We start from the raw sequence: 19411 nt of genomic DNA, 5'->3' as shown, positions 1-19411 counted from the left end.
GTAGCAACAACTTAAGGTCCTTTTAACCTGCTGAGCCACAACAGGAACTCCCACACTTTTCAAACAAGTATTTTTATTTTACAACTGGAAAATTGTTAACACTCCCTCTCCCCCTGAAAAATAAAAACGGCTATAGAGAGTAAGCTAAATTAGAAAATGTCCCCAAAAGTTATTTTTACTTCAAACTGATAAAGAGATAAGAAGGCAGCAACTCAGAGCATGAGAGACATTCCGGGAGATGTTCATTACAAATGTATCAGTTTCAAACTAATCTAAAGTAAATATGATCTATACTCATAGAAGCTCAGCTTACACCTTCCAGATTTTCTTCCTGGGTAAACACAAATCATTCTGACTTGGGTATGTTTTCTGGTTATCCAAAGGGAGCTCTTGTGAAAAAAATTTTCATTCCATTTTCTCTAAAAAGGTAGCATTGGTTTCCTCTCTCTTTCTGAGTCATTTCATTAAACTTTGTCTTTCTGCCTATTCTTTCAGGGAAAGTCCCTTTACAATTAGCACTAATATTAACCATAACGTGATGCTTTTCTGCATGTCTCCCTGCAACAATTCTTTTAGTTAAGTGTGAATCTGGGGTACCTCACCAAAAATTATCTTTAAAGAGAAAATAGAGATATACATTTAAGCTTGGTTAATGTTAGGCAATGCACATTTCCTTGGACAACTAATATTGAATTCTGGAGAATTCTGAGACTGAGAGCATTCAAAGATCTATCCTTTATCTATCCTTTGTAATTAGACATTAATTAGTACTACACAGATCGAAATCTATTGAGACAATCTTATTTAAGTCTTAAAGGCAAGATGATTATTTCTACATATTTTTTCTCAACAAATTTTGTGAATTCTAGCCTGAAATTTCTCTCAATTTCTAGTTTCTCCTATATTATTACTGTTAAACAATTCAAGTATTTTTTGGAATTTTCACTTTCTACGTTTGATTTTTTGTTATTCACTTTCTAACACCTTACTTATTTTTCTCTGAAGTGCTTTCATAAGTTTTGTCTACAGCTCTCATTATTCAGTGGACTGTTTTGTTTACATTTTTGCATCACATTATACTCTTATGCAATGATTATTAAATGCACTAATAATTTTGAGCTTGCCTTATTCTAGACTTTCAAATTAAAATATGCTTTATAATTCATCTATTTGATCTTGATTTTCTTCCTTTCTGTGAATTAATTTTTTCCATGTATTCAGTTTCATTTCACTAAAATCTGGAACAAGACAAGGATGCCCACTCTCACCACTTTTATTCAACATAGTATTGTAAGTCCTAGCCATAGGAATCAGACAAATGAAATAAATAAAAGGTATCCATATTGGAAGAGAAGAGGTAAAATTGTCACTGTATGCTGATGACATGATACTATATACAGAAAACCCTAAGAACTCCACACCGAACTACTCGAACTGATCAAAGAAATCAGCAAAGTAGTGGGATACAAGATTAACTTCAGAAATCAGTTGCATTTCTATATACTAACAAGGAAATACTAGAAAAGGAATACAGAAATACAATGCTTTTTAAAATCGCACTCCAAAAAATTTAAATACCTAAGAATAAACCTGACCAAGGAGGTGAAGGACTTACATGATGAGAACTATAAAATATTAATCAAGGATATTAAAGAGGTTCAAAGAAATGGAAAGATATCCCATGCTCCTGGGTTGGAAGAATTAATATCATAAAAATGGCCATAATACCCAAAGCAATCTACAGATTCAGTACAATCCCTATCGAATTACCCATGACACTTTTCACAGAACTACAACAAACAATCCAAAATTTTATATGGAAGCATAAAAGACCCAGAATTACCAAAACAATCCTGAAGAACAAAAACCAAGCAGGAGGCATAACTCTCCCAGCCTTCAGGCAATACTACAAAGCTACAGTAATCAAGACAGTGTACTGGGACCAAGACAGACACACTAACCAATGGAACAGAATAGAGAACCCAGAAATAAACCCAGACACCTATGGTCAATTAATCTTTGACAAAGGAGGCAAGAATATAAAGTGGGAAAAAGACAGTCTTTTCAGCAAGTGGTTGGTGTTGGGAAAACTGGACAGCTGCATGTAAATCAATGAAACTGGAACATACTTTCACACCATGCACAAAAACAAACTCAAAATGGCTTAAAGACTAAATGTAAGACAAGACACCATCAAACTCCTAGAAGAGAACATAAGCAAAATATTCTCTGACATCAACCATACAAATGTTTTCTGAGGTCAGTCTCCCAAGGCAACAGAAACAAAAGCAAAAAAGAAACCAACGGGACTAATCAAACTGACAAGCTTTTGCTCAGCAAAAGGAACCATAAAAAAAAAAAAAAAAAAAGACAACCTACAGATGGGAGAAAATAGTTTCATTTCAAATTAGGAGAAGCTATCCGGTGAATTTCCATTTTGTAAGGTAGTCATCCTCTGGCTCTACTTTTGTTTGTATTTATAGATAAAATTCCTTTTGGATCACCCTCAAACATTTGTAGCAGAAAAAAAAAATATCATCAGGATCTTTCTAGAGAAATCTTGCATTTTATGTGGGTTTATTTGTACCTTATTCTTTTACACTTTCCTTTAGTTTATAAAAGCTAAGAAAAGTGAAGAGTCATTTTCTTAACTGAATAATACATATTAACATGTTTTCTTCACTGATACACAAACTTTACTGGACTTAAGCAGCCTGTTATTTAATTAAACACTGATACATGTATTGCTGTGAAGGTATTTTAGAGATGTGGCTAGCATCTAAATCAGCTGACTTTAAGTAAAGGATGTTACCTTCACTATATGGATGAGCCCCATCCAATCAGTAGAAGGTCTAGAGAGCAAAAATGGATTTCCCAGAGAAAAAATTCTGCCTCAAGACTGCAGCATAAACTTTTGCCCGAGTTTTCAGCTTGCCTGTCTGTCCTAGAGATGTAGAACTTATCAGAGATGTAGAACTTGCATAAGCCAATTCCTTAAAATTAATTAACTAATTAATATATATAATATTATATACTATTATATATAAGAATACATAAACTATATATATATATTAACCTATCAACTATTAGCATTATATATATAGTGAAAGCTGTACTTTCCGCTGCTTGCTGTTTGGTATTTTTTTAGCAATAAAATTTCTACCTAAAGGAAAGAAAATGAAATGGAAGCTGGGTAGAGTATCCATGGGTTCTAAGCATCATGTTATGTCATGGTATTTTCACAGACACATTAGGGAAAACATCACTTATAAAAATTGAAGTTATTATATAAACATAAGCAACATCAACTTCGGTGCTATGAAGTGACCATTCATCTTCCTTAGCTATTAAATTCATAAATATGTCATTGTAACAAATCAGATCTGAATATGGTGAGTAAGAAATCTAAGCTAGATAGGAACTTGGTACTCTGTGATATATATATGCAGAAACAATTATTTTATTTGCTTCATCCGTTCATGTATTTAATTTACTGAATACTGAACATTTACTTTATCTCAAGCATTGAGAAGATAAAAATAAAAACATAAGACATTGATTCAGATAGTTTTATAAATTATGGAAAATTATGTTATGTTAAAAATGTCCAGGGAATTCCCATTGCGGCTCAGGGGTCATGAATCCAATTAGTATCCGTGAGGATAAGGGTTTGACCCCTGGCCTTGCTCAGTGGGTTAAGGACCCAGCCTTGCCATGAGCTGTGGCACAGGTCACAGATGTGGCTTGGATCCTGCCTTGCTGTGGTGTAGGCTGGCAGCTGCAGATCTGATGTGATCCCTAGCCTGGGAACTTTCATATACTACAGGTGCAGCCCTACAAAAAAAAAAAAATTAGTTTATAAATTTCATTTAGTAATATTAGCAATTAGTCCTTTCAGGATTATTACTAGATCCAGGAAAAACTCTGGGCTAGGATAGATTTAAGTAAGTAATGAGGTTTACGAGTGAAATACATATGTTGCTTTTCAACCCTTTCTTCGCTCAAATCTACCACAGGGTAAAAAAGAGAAAAAGAAAGAAAAAAGAAAAAGTTTCAATGATTCAAAAAGATGTCTGTAATCCTTACACTAAATAAAGCTGGAACTCAGCTGTAAGAATGGTCAATGATTTGGCAGACTAGAAATAGGAAAGCCTATGTGCCTAAGGAGTTGGAGTCCAATGAAAAGCCAGCTCCTTTTGCTCCACAGGATCCCCAAAAGGTTACGATTGGAGGCATAAGGCCCCTCTGAAGGTGGAAGAGAAGGTAGAGGACAAAACAAGGGGATTATTTAAATGTTTGAAGAGTGGTTAAACCCAGGTCTTCAGCTCTAATTTGGGGAAGACAGGTGACAGTCAACCCCTCCCACTGCTCTCTGTGCAGGAAACAAGACAGGGTTCCAAAATCTGGAAAGTACGCATAGATGTGCAGGGAAGAAGAGTGGGATTAAAAGCAAAGAAGGTTAAGTCTAAATCTACAGGGGAACAGTGAAACCCACAGCAACTTCCCCACTCAGTTATAATAGTTTCATAACCCCAGAAGCTATCAAGAAGAGACTTTTCAGATAAAATTGAACAAGATTTGGAGAAAAGATTCACAGGACTTGAATTTGGGGGATTCTCTGATGAAAAAAGCTGAGAAAATGAAAGCTAAAATTAATTTTTTAAAAAAAGCTTGTACATAAATAGTGCCTCACTTGTAAATTAAGTTAAAAATATGTCTCACATATAAATATGAACAAATGGCAAATAATCACCAAGTGTTTGAGGAAAAAATATAATAAAAATGAAAGACCAAAACTTAAAAAAAAATCCCCAAAGAGGCAGATAAAATTCAAGGAACAGTAGAAAACTTTAAGAAATAGTCAAGTATTCTCAGAGAGATAAGATATTGCATTCTTAAAACAAGAACATGGTAAACAGTTTAAAAAAGATGTTAAGAAATAACTCTTAGAAATTAAAAATATGATAGCTTAAATTAAAAATTCATTAAAACAGTTGGAAAAGCAGTTAAAATTTTTCCCTGAAGGTAAACCAAAGACAAAGTGACATAAAATAGAGGAAAAAATAGTCTTAGATCAGTATGGGCGCTTCAACATGAGATTAGGAGTTACAGAGGAAAGAAGAAAAAAAAAAGCAGTTACAATGAAATTATCAAATAATTTATCCTAGAAATGAAGGACCTAAATTTCCAAGTTGAAAACTCCCTCACAATGAAAGAACAGACATACCAAAAAGCATATTACTGTGAAATTTCACACTACCACGAATATTTCTCAAAGCCCATATTGAAAGGTAGAAATTAAGGGAGTAAAGCTTTCAAAATTCTGAGTTTAATTTTCAACCTGGAATTGTAGAAGTAGCCAAATTCTCAATCTTTTTTTTTTGGCTGTACCCTCAGCATATGGAAGTTCCCAGGGTCAGGTAGGATCCCAGCCATGGCTACGGCAATGCCAGATCCTAAACCTGCTGTGCCACTGCCGGAACTCCAAACTCTCAATCTTATATGAGTGTAAAAGACTTTCCAACATGCAGTTCTTCTAATTAACTAATTAATATCCTCTACATTTTTTTGTAGGAAACAAGTGGGGTATAGGATCCTCAAAACTGGAAGAAAACCAGAAAAGAATAAGCAATTTAGTTCTAGAAATTGTTAGTAAACACAGAAGCAAGTCAAAGGGAAATCACCAGGATGGTTTCAATGAAGATTCCAGGACAGCACTGCTACAGACTAAATATTTGTATTCCCCAGTATTCCCATGTTGAAACCGAACTCCCTGTTATGACAGTATTATTAGGTAGAGTCTTTAAGAGGTGATCAGAATAAGATGAGGTCATGAGGAAGGAGTCTTTGTCAAGGAGCTTAGTGCCTTTATAAAAGTCACTAACAAGCTTGATTCCCCTCTCTGCTCTCCACTGTGTGAAAATACTATAAATCTGCAATCTGTAACCTGGCATAGTTTCCTCATCAGAATTCCACCAGGCTGGCACCCAAAATTGCAGACTTGCAGCTTCCAGAACAGTGAGCAATACGTTTCTGTTGTTTATAAGCCACCCAATTAATGGCTTTTTTCCCATGCTAAGACAAGCACCTATGCATTAGGTCTAGAGAGCCACAAATTCAGATTGGAACATAAGATTGGAGAAGGAGGAATGCCTCAGGATTAAAAAAAATCATAGAAGAACAGAGAGAGGACAAGATGGCGGAGGAGTAGGGGGACACGCTCACCCTCTCCCACAAACACAACAAAAAAAAAAAAGCACATCTACAGAATAAATGACTCGCACAGAACAGCAACCAATCGCTGGCAGAAGAACCTAAACTCCAATAACAGCAAGAAGTTCGTGACATTACGGGGCAGAACGGGAGAAAAGAGGAGAGTGAGAAAAGGTGAATCCGAGCGGGACGGGCACTCCTGAAAGGGAACTGCGGAGGAGAAAGGGATCCCGCACCCTGGAAAGTCACCTACACGGGGGAAAGATCAAATGAACCGGAGGAATCTCCAGAAGCAGAGAAGAGTGTAGCAGTAAGTTGGAGTATGGAAAAGCCGATCAAGAACCGAACGGACCATCTGAACTACGGGCACAGTCAGCAAAAATTGAGACGCCTCGGTGGGGGGCTGGGCACCGAGACCTAGGCTCCAGGGGTTAGTCCCCGGGAAAGGGCCGGGGGACGCCTGGATGGGGGCTGGGCACCGAGACCTCGGCTCCAGAGGTTAGTCCTCGGGCTGGGGGGGCGGGGCAGAGCAGAAACTGCTTGGGAGGTCTAGAAACCATTTGACGGGGCAGAGACTGCCTGGGAGACTAGAAAACAAAGCTGTCGCAGAGAAAGGGAGCAATACTCTAGGGGCGGGGAAGTGGAAAGCCACATCAGAGGGAACCTGGGAAAAGAGCCTGGTCTGCACCCGTGCTGGGGAGGGGAGAGAAGAAGGGGTGGGTCCCCATAGAATACCCCCCATGCCACAGCAAGCTTACAGGCCTGCTAGCTAGCTGAAAGCTGTGCTTCCCAGTGCATCCCCTCCCCCCACCCCCACCACCCCCTATGCTCTCAATGAACCTGGGGCTGCCTGCCATCCAGGAGGGCTGGCCTCAACAATTGCCTAAAGCCTACCACCACAGGGGCTGTCCCTGCACAGGCCTGCTTGCCCTTTGGAGGGGCTACACTTCTGCAGAGTAGCACCAAACACCACCAGCCCCCGAGAAAAGGCCTGCAGCCCAGAAAAGCTAGAACAAGCCTAGCCAGGCCGTGAATAGATCTGCCTAATTCCCGGACGGTTTTTCTGAGTCGGGCTGCCCCGGGGAGGAGCCTCTTGGATTTCCAGTGGCCCTGCTACCCGCCCTAGCCCCCAGGGGGTGCCCTAGTGGATCAGCTGCATAGGACTGCCAGCTCCAGGCAGGACCCCCTGCAGCCCAGAAAAGCTGCAACAAGCCTGGCCAAGCCGGGAAAAGATCTCAGACGGTCTTTCTGAGTCGGGCTGCCCTGGGGAGGAGCCTCTTGGGTTTCCAGTGCCCTGCTACCCGCCCAAGCCCCCAGGGGGTGCCCCACTCCCGCGGAATAGCTGCTCAGCACCACCAGCCACCTAGAAGAGCCCCTGCAGCCCAGAAAAGCTGCAACAAGCTTGGCAAGACTGTGAAAAGATCCGCCTACATTCTCAGGCCGTCCTTCTGAGTTGGGCTGCCCTAGGGAAGAGCCTCTTAGGTTCTCAGTGACCCAGATAGCTGCTCCAGCCCCCAGGGCGTGCTGCACTCCTGAGGAACAGCTGCCCAACACCGCCAACCCCCTGCAAGAACCCCACAGCCTAAAAACACCACAGCAAGCTCTGCATGACCAAGTGAAATCTGCTACCATCGTGGTGTGGACCTCCCAGGCCTGTCTGCCCTCAGGAAATCCTCCTTTGCTTCAAAGAAACACTGTTAGCCCCATCAACACTCCAGAAAAGCCACACTGCCTCAAAAAAGATTGACCAACAACGCCAGCCCTCAGGAAATAGTCCACGGCAGTGACAAGGCAAACACTGCCCAATCACGGAGAGTACAACTCCCTCAGGAGAAAGAAAACAACAAGCAAGATGAAGAAGCTGAGAAACCACCCCCAGTCAAACCAACAGGAGAACTCACCTAAAACAGTCAACAATGAAACAGATCTCGGCAGTCTGACAGACATGGAGTTCAAAAGAGAAAGAGTGAAAATACTGAAGGAATTAAGAGAAGATAGGAACAGTAATGCAGATACCCTCAGAAAGGAACTGGAACATATAAGGAGGAGCCAAGAAAAACTAGAACATTCATTTGCAGAGATGCAAACGGAACTAAGGGCAGTAAAAACCAGAATGAATAATGCAGAAGAACAAATCAGTGATACGGAAGATAGGATAATGGAAATCACTCAATCCGGTCAACAGACAGAAAACCGAATCAAAAAACTGGAAAGCAATATAAGAGACCTATGGGATAATATAAAGCGGGCCAATCTGCGCATAATAGGAATTCCAGAAGGAGTAGAAAAAGATAAGGGGATGGAAAATATATTTGAAGAAATTATCGCTGGAAACTTCCCAAATCTAAATGATGCTGGGTTCAAGATACAAGAAGCACAGAGGGCCCCAAACAAACTGAACCCAAACAGACCCACACCAGGACACATCATAATAAAAATGGAAAAAGTTAGTGATTAAAGAGAGGATCCTAAAGGCAGCAAGAGAAAAACAGAAGCTACTACAAGGGAACCCCCATAAGAATATCAGCTGACTTCTCTACAGAAACACTACAGGCCAGGAGGGAATGGCAAGAGATATTTAAAGTGCTCAAAGGAAAAAATATGCAACCTAGAATACTCTATCCAGCAAGAATATCATTTCAAATAGAAGGGGAAATAAAAATTTTTTCCAACAAACAAAAACTTAAAGAATACTGCAACACAAAACCCAGGTTAAAGGAAATATTGAAAGGGCTTCTCTAAACCAAAAAGAAAGGAAGGAAAGGGAAGAAAAAAGAAAAGAAAAAAAAAAAGAAGAAGAGGAAGAACTAGGACTGAGGAAACTGCAATCAGAGAGCAGTCACTCAAATAAGCCAGCATACAGATTTAATCATGAACAGGCCTCAAACAAAATAAAATTAAAAAGAAAAAAATAAAAAAGAGTCATCAAAACCATAAAATGTGGGCAAGGGATGTTAGGAAGTAAATAACCCTTTTTGTTTGTTTGCATGTTTCTCTTCTTAATTTTAATAGAGTAATGAAGTGTTTGAACTTACAGGACCATCAGACTAAAACACACAATTATGGGAAGGGGTTAGCATACTTAAAAAACAGGGCAACCACAAGCCAAAACCAAATATTGCATTTGCAAAAAATGAAGAAAAAAAAATACACTCAAGCACATAATAACAGGAGACCATCCAACCAAAAAAAAAAAAAAGAAAAAAAAGAAAGGAAGAATGGAGAACCATAGAATCAACTGGAACACAAGGTTCAAATGGCAATAAATAATCATCTATCAATTATCACCTTAAATGTCAATGGACTGAATGCCCCAATCAAAAGACACAGAGTCGCTGAGTGGATAAAAAGGCAAAAACCTTCAATATGCTGCCTACAAGAACCTCACCTTAGGACAAAAGACACATATAGATTGAAAGTGAAAGGGTGGGGAAAAATATTTCACGCCAATACACAAGACAGAAAAGCAGGAGTCGCAACACTCATATCAGACAAAATAGACTTTAAAACAAAAGACCTAAAGAAAGACAAAGAAGGACACGACTTAGTGATTAAGGGATCCATCCAAGGAGAGGGTGTTACTATCGTCAACATATATGCCCCAAATACAGGAGCACCCAGATACATACAACAAATATTAACAGACATAAAGGGAGATATTGATGAGAATACAATCATAGTAGGAGACCTTAATACCCCCCTCACATCAATGGACACATCCTCTAGACAGAAAACCAATAAAGCAACCGAGATCCTAAAGGAAACAATAGAAAATTTAGACTTCATTGATATCTTCAGGACACTACATCCAAAAAAAGCAGAATACACATTCTTCTCAAATGCTCATGGAACATTCTCAAGAATCGACCACATCTTGGGACACAAAGCGAATCTCAATAAATTTAGGAGCATAGAAATTATCTCAAGTATCTTCTCTGACCACAATGCCATGAAATTAGAAACCAACCATGGGAAAAGGAAATAGAAAAAACCTACTCCATGGAGACTAAACAACATGCTACTAAAAAACCAATGGGTCAATGAGGAAATCAAGAAGGAAATTAAAAACTACCTTGAAACAAATGATAATGAAGACACAACCTCTCAAAACCTATGGGATGCTGCGAAAGCAGGGCTCAGAGGGAAATTTATAGCAATACAGGCCTTTCTCAAAAAAGAAGAAAGATCCCAAATGGACAACTTAACCCTCCACCTAAATGAATTAGAAAAAGAAGGACAAAAAAGTCCTAAAGTCAGCAGAAGGAAGGAAATTATAAAGATCAAAGAAGAAATCAATAAAACAGAGACTCAAAAAACAATAGAGAAAATTAATAAAACCAAGAGCTGGTTCTTTGAAAAGGTGAACAAAATTGACAACCCCCTGGCCAGACTCACTAAAAAGAGGAGAGAAAGAACCCAAATAACCAAAATTAGAAATGAAAAAGGAGAAATCACAACGGATACAGCAGAAATACAAAAAACCATAAGAGAATACTATGAACAACTATATGGCAACAAGTTTGACAATCTGGAAGAAATGGACAACTTTCTAGAATCTTACAGCCTGCCAAAACTGAATCAAGAAGAAACAGACCAACTGAACAGACCGATCACTAGAAATGAAATTGAAGAGGTCATAAAATCACTCCCTACAAATAAAAGTCCAGGACCAGATGGCGTCACAGGTGAATTTTATCAAACATATAAAGAGGAATTGGTGCCCATCCTCCTGAAACTCTTTCAAAAGGTTGAAGAAGAAGGAATACTCCCAAAGACATTCTATGATGCCACCATCACCCTCATTCCAAAACCAGACAGAGATACCACCAAAAAAGAAAACTATCACCCAATATCATTGATGAATATAAATGCAAAAATTCTCAACAAAATCTTAGCCAACTGAATCCAACAACATACCAAAAAAATTATACACCATGACCAGGTGGGTTTCATCCCAGGTTCACAAGGATGGTTCAACATACGCAAATCAATCAGCATCATACACCACATTAACAAAAAAAAAAGTCAAAAATCATATGATCATCTCAATAGACGCAGAAAAAGCATTTGACAAAGTCCAACATCCATTCTTGATCAAGACCCTTGCCAAAGTGGGTATAGAGGGAACATTCCTGAATATAATCAAAGCCATTTATGAGAAACCCACAGCAAATATAATCCTCAATGGGGAAAAACTGAAAGCCTTCTCACTCCAATCTGGAACAAGACAGGGATGCCCACTCTCACCACTGCTCTTCAACATCGTTTTGGAAGTCCTAGCCACAGCAATTAGACAAACCAAAGAAATCAAAGGCATCCATATAGGAAGAGAAGAGATCAAACTGTCACTGTATGCAGATGACATGATACTTACTATACATAGAAAACCCTAAGGGCTCAACCCCAAAACTACTTGAACTGATTCATAAATTCAGGAAAGTAGCAGGATATAAGATTAACATTCAGAAGTCAGTTGCATTTCTGTATACCAGCAATGAAATCTTAGAAAAGGAATACAAAAATATGATACCTTTTAAAATTGCACCTCACAAAATCAAATACCTCGGAATACACCTGACCAAGGAGGTAAAGGACCTATATGCCGAGAACTATAAAACTTTAATCAAAGAAATCAAAGAAGATGGAAAGAAATGGAAAGATATTCCATGTTCCTGGATTGGGAAAATCAATATTGTAAAAATGGCCATACTACCCAAAGCAATCTACAGATTCAATGCAATCCCTATCAAATTACCCATGACATTTTTCACAGAACTAGAACAAACAACCCAAACATTTCTATGGAACCACAAAAGACCCAGAATCGCCAAAGCAATCCTGAGAAACAAAAACCAAGCAGGAGGCATCACTCTCCCAGACTTCAAGAAATACTACAAAGCCACAGTCATCAAAACAGTGTGGTACTGCTATCAAAACAGACAGACAGACCAATGGAACAGAATAGAGAACCCAGAAATAAACCCTGCCACCTATGGTCAATTAATCTTGGACAAGGGAGGCAAGAACATCAAATTGGAAAAGGAGGAGTTCCCGTCATGGTGCAGTGGTTAACAAATCCAACTAGGAACCATGAGGTTGCGGGTTCGGTCCCTGCCTTTGCTCAGTGGGTTAACGATCCAGCGTTGCCGTGAGCTGTGGTGTAGGTTGCAGATGCAGCTTGGATCCCGCGTTGCTGTGGCTCTGGCGTAGGCCGGTGGCTACAGCTCCTCCGATTCAACCCCTAGCCTGGGAACCTCCATATGCCACGGGAGTGGCCCAAGAAATAGCAACAACAACAACAATAACAACAACAACAAAAGACAAAAAAAAAGGGAAAAAGAAAGTCTATTCAGCAAGCATTGCTGGGAAACCTGGACAGCTGCATGCAAAGCAATGAAACTAGAACACACCCTCACACCATGCACACAAATAAACTCCAAATGGCTGAAAGACTTAAATATACGACAGGACACCATCAAACTCCTAGAAGAAAACAGAGGCAAAACACTCTCTGACATCAACCTCATGAATATTTTCTCAGGTCAGTCTCCCAAAGCAATAGAAATCAGAGCAAAAATAAACCCATCGCACCTCATCGAACTGAAAAGCTTTTGCACAGCAAAGGAAACCCAAAAGAAAACAAAAAGACAACTTACAGAATGAGAGAAAATAGTTTCAAATGATGCAACCGACAAGGGCTTAATCTCTAGAATATATAAACAACTTACACAACCCAACAGCAAAAAAGCCAATCAATCAATGGAAAAATGGGCAAAAGACCTGAATAGAGTGTTCTCCAAGGAAGATATACAGATGGCCAACAAACACATGAAAAAATGCTCAACATTGCTGGTTATAAGAGAAATGCAAATCAAAACTACCATGAGATATCACCTCACACCAGTCAGAATGGCCATCATTAATAAATCCACAAATAACAAGTGCTGGAGGGGCTGTGGAAAAAAGGGAACCCTCCTGCACTGTTGGTGGGAATGTCAACTGGTACAGCCACTATGGAGAACAGTTTGGAGATACCTTAGAAAGCTATACATAGAACTTCCACATGACCCAGCAATCCCACTCTTGGGCATCTATCCGGACAAAACTCTACTTAAAAGAGACACGTGCACCCGCATGTTCATTGCAGCACTATTCACAATAGCCAGGACATGGAAACAACCCAAATGTCCATCGACAGAGGATTGGATTTGGAAGAGGTGGTATATATACACAATGGAATACTACTCAGCCATAAAAAAGAATGACATAATGCCATTTGCAGCAACATGGATGGAACGAGAGACTCTCATACTGAGTGAAATGAGCCAGAAAGACAAAGACAAATACCATATGATATCACTTATAACTGGAATCTAATATCCAGCACAAATGAACATCTCCTCAGAAAAGAAAATCATGGACTTGGAGAAAAGACTTGTGGCTGCCTGATGGGAGAGGGAGGGAGTGGGAGGGATCAGGAGCTTGGGCTTATCAGACACAACTTAGAATAGATTTACAAGGAGATCCTGCTGAATAGCATTGAGAACTTTCTCTAGATACTCATGTTGCAACAGAAGAAAGGGTGGGGGAAAAATGTAATTGTAATGTACAAATGTAAGGATAACCTGACCCCCTTGCTGTACAGTAGGAAAAAAGAAAATCATAGAAGAGGTAGATCTCCTGACAGGTTGTCTGGAAAATTGCAATGAATGGCTCTTTTTTTTTTTTTTTTAAACAAAAACATTTGAAAATACCCTATGACCTAGGAAAGGATTGAAGAAAATTAAGCAATGAAATAGGGTCATTATTACAGAAAAATAGTTATATAGAAATGGAATTATAGGAGTTCCTGTAGTGGCTCAACGGTTAACGAACTGGACTAGTATCCATGAGGACATGGGTTTGATCCTTGGCCTCGCTCAGTGGGTTAAAGATCCGGTGTTGCCGTGAGCTGTGGTGTAGCAAACGCAGCTCAGATCCTGCATTGCTGTGGCTGTGGCGTAGCTGGCAGCTGCAGCTCCAATTCGACCCCTAGCCTGGGAACCTCCATATGCCGCCGGTGTGGCCCTAAAAAGAGAAAAAAGAAAAAGAGAAAAGAAAAGAAATGGAATTACATTTATTAACTACCATTTGATTCATTAATGAACTGTCACAACAATGAAAATACTAATGTTTAACTATAATTTACCATATACTGAGAGAAAAGGGAAAAGGAGAGGAAGTAGGAACATAAGAGCATCAAGCCTTCATCACTACACGTGAAAGTCAGTAGTTACTGCTTCAAGTTGATTAATCGAAAAACAGCAATATCCCTAGATTACTTGGAAATGTGAATGGAAATACAAGAAAATAGGAGGAAAATTTTAAAGGAGTTACACATCAGAGTAGCAGAATGTGAGGGAAATTTGAGAATGGTTAAGGGTACAAGGTTGTTGATAACTTTATGTCTTTATGATATTTTTGACTTTTATAAAATGGAAATTATTTTTTACAATAAATGGAGTTTCAGAATATTAAAAGAGCAATGTACTTTTCTTCTATTCACTTCTTCTATTCATTTGTCATACAATATTTAGATACTGCCTTTCTGATACACAGTTCTGCTCATGTGAATTGAGCTTTCTGTTTGTAAATTAACATGTCATATACTTGAGCAGAAACTTTTCCCCAAATTTTGAAAGGAGCTAAGTTTTTCTCCTAAAATAAAATACAACTTTCCAACGCTTAAAACTTCCACTAGGAGAGAAATAATTATCAATCATCGATTGATACATCAACACATACTTTCACTAAATCAAGATTCCTGGTTTTTTGAAGGAACTTTAAATAGGTGATTCCATTTTTTTAAATTTTGAAATATTACACATTCCATTTGTTTCACTAATATGAATTTTATCTTCCTTCAAAAGGCACAAACAGATTTTGCTATGACTACTGAAACCAGTAGTTAGAGGTCCTGGATGGTTATTTATACATCTTTTCCAAAGAGGTAGAGTTTTTTGGTTTTTTTTTTAAATCATCAAATGTATAGTAAGAGTTAGAGGGGTTTAACCTGTAATGGAAATATGACCAAGAGTTTCCAGGAACAAATATTTCATGTAAACACTTCCTGCGAGAGTTCCTGCTGTGGCTCAGGTAAAAAGAACCTGACTAGTTTCCATGAGGATAGGGTTCAACCCCCGGCCTTGCTCAGTGGGTTAAGGATCTGGTGTTGCCTTGAGCTGTGATGTAGGTTGCAGAAGTGGCTCATATCCTGCATAGCTGTGGTTGTGGTGTGGGCCGGCAGCTATAGCTCTAATTTGACCCCTAGCCTGGGAACTTCTATATGCCGCGGGTACGGCCCTAAAAAGAAAAAAAACAAACAATACTTTCTGCTACTTTCCTTTTTTATGAAGCCTAAATTTTCCCATTAGTAACATTAAAAACTAGCACTAGAAGTAGGATATCTTCTATTTCCTCTTTTTTCTATTTACTTGCTATGTTCTCTTTGCAGCCAATCAATATTTCATAGCTTCCTATAGTTCTCAATCTTTTTCATCTTGCTTTTCCCCCTAAGGTTTCTCTAAAATTTCCTATCCCTGACTCAGACCTATTCCTTTTCTTGTCACTTTAGAAAAGGATTCAAGTCATAAGGAGTTTGAACTGTGCCTGACCCTCAAAGCCACTGGAAAGCAACTTAGCAGGCAACAGGCTCTTGACTTCAAGGCAAGTTTGAATCTTCAATATAAGAAAGAATGACATAAAACCACACGACCAAAATTGATACTAAAAAGATCTACACTTTATATTTAGAAGAAAAAATGCCTATAACAACAATAATTTTCTAAATTAGTCCTTTTGTACTGGACACCTATCCTCTATTTCCAAGAAATATTCTGTAGTCAGTACACATACAAAGCAGTCTCACATAGTATCTGTTATACAATAAGAACTGTGTTTAAAATAATCCCTAAGAAATTAAAGATCCAAAATAATTAAAATCAAAATTCAACTTTAACATTATTAAAGAATGGAAATCAGTCTAAAATATCTTGCGAAGGATTCAATTTCAGCCAAACACTTTCTTGTGGGACCTTAGTTAGCATAAAAACATATTTAAGTCCATCTAAGCAATTCTGTTAATATCTCCTGCTCTTCTATATTTATATTTAATAAACTGCACCACCTCAACCAATAGATCAACCAGAAGCCTGAGATTCATGTTGACTCCTATGCCTCTTTCAAAAAACCTTTAGATTTTGCTGGTTGTACTTCTTAAATACCCATTAAGAACAGCTGTCCCTCATATATCACTACTGCATTAACCCCCAGTATGTTGCAATAGCCTCCCTACACTTTTCTCACCCTGTTTCTTCAGCTGAAAAACCTGTATTCATTTGCCTTTTGGGTAAATGTTAACCCCTTAATGTATACTTCAAGTCCCTCCATGACTGACTCTACTCACCTATTGCATGTTTCGTTACTGTCTCAACTCCCCTTTTCTCTCCTTTCTCACACCAACTAACAATGAATCTATAATCTCTTGTTTACCTCCTTTCCTGAAAGCTGCAACTGCTTTCTTCAATATTGTCCTCTCTTTCTCTGCCTGTTCATCTCCTATTCACCCTTCAGATCTTAGTTAAATGTCATTTCCTCAGAGAAGGCTTTGTTGATCCCTAATCTAGATTCATAAAATGCTGTAACCATCTTGTTTATAAGCTTAGGTTCTGGTCAGGCTTCTTTTGCATCTGTATGATGGGAGATACAAATGGTTTTAGAAAATTAACAAATTCTTAAAATGAGAAAATGCTATCCATTTATTTATGAAAACTGAGGAAAACTTAATTACCAATTTTAAGCTAATAGAACACTAACATGAAGTCTAAAGTTTGCTGTGACTTCAATTTTTGTTGTATTAAAAATAATCATGCTGTGGCCCCAATTTTTTTTTTTTTTTTAGCAGACACACAAAAAAATCACTATTCGAATGGAATTCCTTACCTACACCTTCAGTTCAAATGAATTAATTGATTTCTGGTTAAATATTTACATGTAACAAAATTTGACACAGTTCTAAAACCTACCCAAAGGTCATATCGATTTTTTCATACTTTCATAAGCGACCAACAATAGTAATGGAAGCAGAGATAAATAGAATTTGAGATATCCAAGGAGTACTCTTACACCAAACATTTTACATATTGCTTTTTTCCTCAACTGTATTATATACAGTACCCTACAGCAATGCTGGATCCCAGCCACATCTGTGACCTATGCTGTAGCTTGTTTGTGGCAATGCCGGATCCTTAACCCACTGAGTGAGCCCAGGGATTGAACCCACATCCTCATGGATACTAGTTGGATGTTCTTAACCCACTGAGCCACAACAGGAACTCCAACACTTTAATAGAACCTTCTTTTTTCTGAAAATAACTCCAAGACATAGGCAAAAAGGAGTATCATCATCCTCTTTGTGTAGACAGAATTTAGATGGCTCACCCAAAGCCACACTTACTGTTATTGACTAGAGTTAGAAGCAAGGAGTTTTTACTGTACTTGCCCCACTTATGTGCCATAATCTTAAAGTCAAGGCATTAATTTCTTTAGGATTATAATGCTCTCTCCAGCCATTTCTCTTTTAAAAGGCAAAAATCTTATGAAGATTATCTATTAAAATACACTTATGTGGGGAGAGGGAAAAAGGGAGGGGCAAAATAGGAATACGGGATTAAGATATACAAACTACTATACATAAAATAAATAAATGACAAGAATATACTGTTCAGGGAAATACAGCCATTATTTTGCAGTAACTTTAAAGGGAGTATACTCTATAAAAATACTGAAACACTATGCTGTACTCCTGAAACTAATGCTATAAATCAACTATATTTTGATAAAAAATTTTAAAACCCATACTTATGTGTGAATTAATTTGTCACATCATTTTCCCTTAAGTCAAAAGGACTCCTAGATAACAGGAAGATTTGTGAGCAGTAATGAATAGCAAAAAAAAAAAAAAATCAGTAAGGGACACATTAAGGAAACTTAACATCCTCACCTCTTTGTTGACCACCTCCATACAAGAAAGCCTCTCTCTAACCAATTATTCTCTACTCTAAAAAGTATCTCTCTTCTGACTTTATAAATAAGTAGTGATAAAAATATATAAGTACTTTAATCTGTCTGTACCTGACAATTATAGCATTTTACATTTGGATCGCACCACACAGTTTACAGTACCAGTAAGTGTACATACATTATTCAATTTGATCCTTGCAACATATACATGGTTTGCTTATTTATAGATAGAATTAACTCTCAGTGGGCTTAATGGACAAGTCAGGAACAGAGTTCCATTCTTTAGACCTTACAGGCTTTCTCTTCCCCAAACCCCACAATGCTTATGCTCACAGAGCATCACTCTAAGTGGATACTTACATTTCATCACACCTTGAATTTCATAAACAGGCTTGAGAATCAGAGCACCAGAAAAACCTTTAGGGAATGGATTTGTTAAGTCCCACTTGCTTGAAAAATCTGTAAGTTTCACAGTTCGTGTTCTGTTCTTGGGGATCTTCCATTGGATAATCTCCTTTAGGGTATAAATATGTTCATCTTCACACTCATAGAATTCTCCTTCTTGTGACAAAGGCAAAGTAAATGAGTGATTTTGATGATTCCTTAGCACACCACAGTTCACCTTTATTTCTCCATTGATTTCTTCAACTGAGTTGAGCATGATTTGCTCACCTTGCTTTATGACGAGATTCTCTAGTTTTATATCCTTCTGATGATAGAAGCAAGGATGCCCCAGTCTACTAGGTCCGATATGGATGGTTCTTGTAATTTCGTCCATAGTGAGGTATGGAGTTTTATCAGCCACAATCTTAAAAAGACCTGAGAACAGAATTGTATGAATTGAAGGGAGTCCTTAGAATGAAAGTTCTCATAAGAAAATCATAGCAGGAGAGTGAAAAAACAAGTATAATGTGTTAAAAGTAATGCAAAATTTTAAAGATGAGAGATACTTTTATCCAGAATTCTTTTTAATACTGAATTCCCCTAATTTTAATGCATTGTCTATAGATAATTAATTCATCAGACCCCGGCCACATAAATGGAAACAAGAGGAAAAATACCTTGAAATGGAAAATGCCATGTCTTTTTGGAAATGAAAGCTGCACGAATTACTGGCTATCTCCCAACTACATGTGTG

At 38.2% G+C, this 19411-nt stretch overlaps 1 protein-coding gene across 2 annotated transcripts in view; it reads right to left on the bottom strand.

The window, feature by feature from the left end:
• THEMIS (thymocyte selection associated) overlaps nucleotides 1-19411 on the bottom strand; it is a 195219-nt gene that overhangs the window by 113715 nt on the left and 62093 nt on the right. The window contains exon 3 of one of the 2 annotated variants that reach the window (XM_047758998.1): nucleotides 18634-19092. The exons of the other annotated variant lie outside the window; for it this stretch is intronic. Within the exon in view, the coding sequence (XP_047614954.1) occupies nucleotides 18634-19092 (459 nt within the window). The remainder of the gene's footprint in view (nucleotides 1-18633; nucleotides 19093-19411) is intronic. 2 annotated transcript variants of the gene reach the window in all.

Source organism: Phacochoerus africanus, chromosome 2, assembly GCF_016906955.1.
Source record: "Phacochoerus africanus isolate WHEZ1 chromosome 2, ROS_Pafr_v1, whole genome shotgun sequence".
In the NCBI taxonomy this organism is placed as follows: Eukaryota; Metazoa; Chordata; class Mammalia; order Artiodactyla; family Suidae; genus Phacochoerus; species Phacochoerus africanus.
Note: the sequence above shows the minus strand (reverse complement) of the source record. Positions and strands in the feature narration are given on the sequence as shown.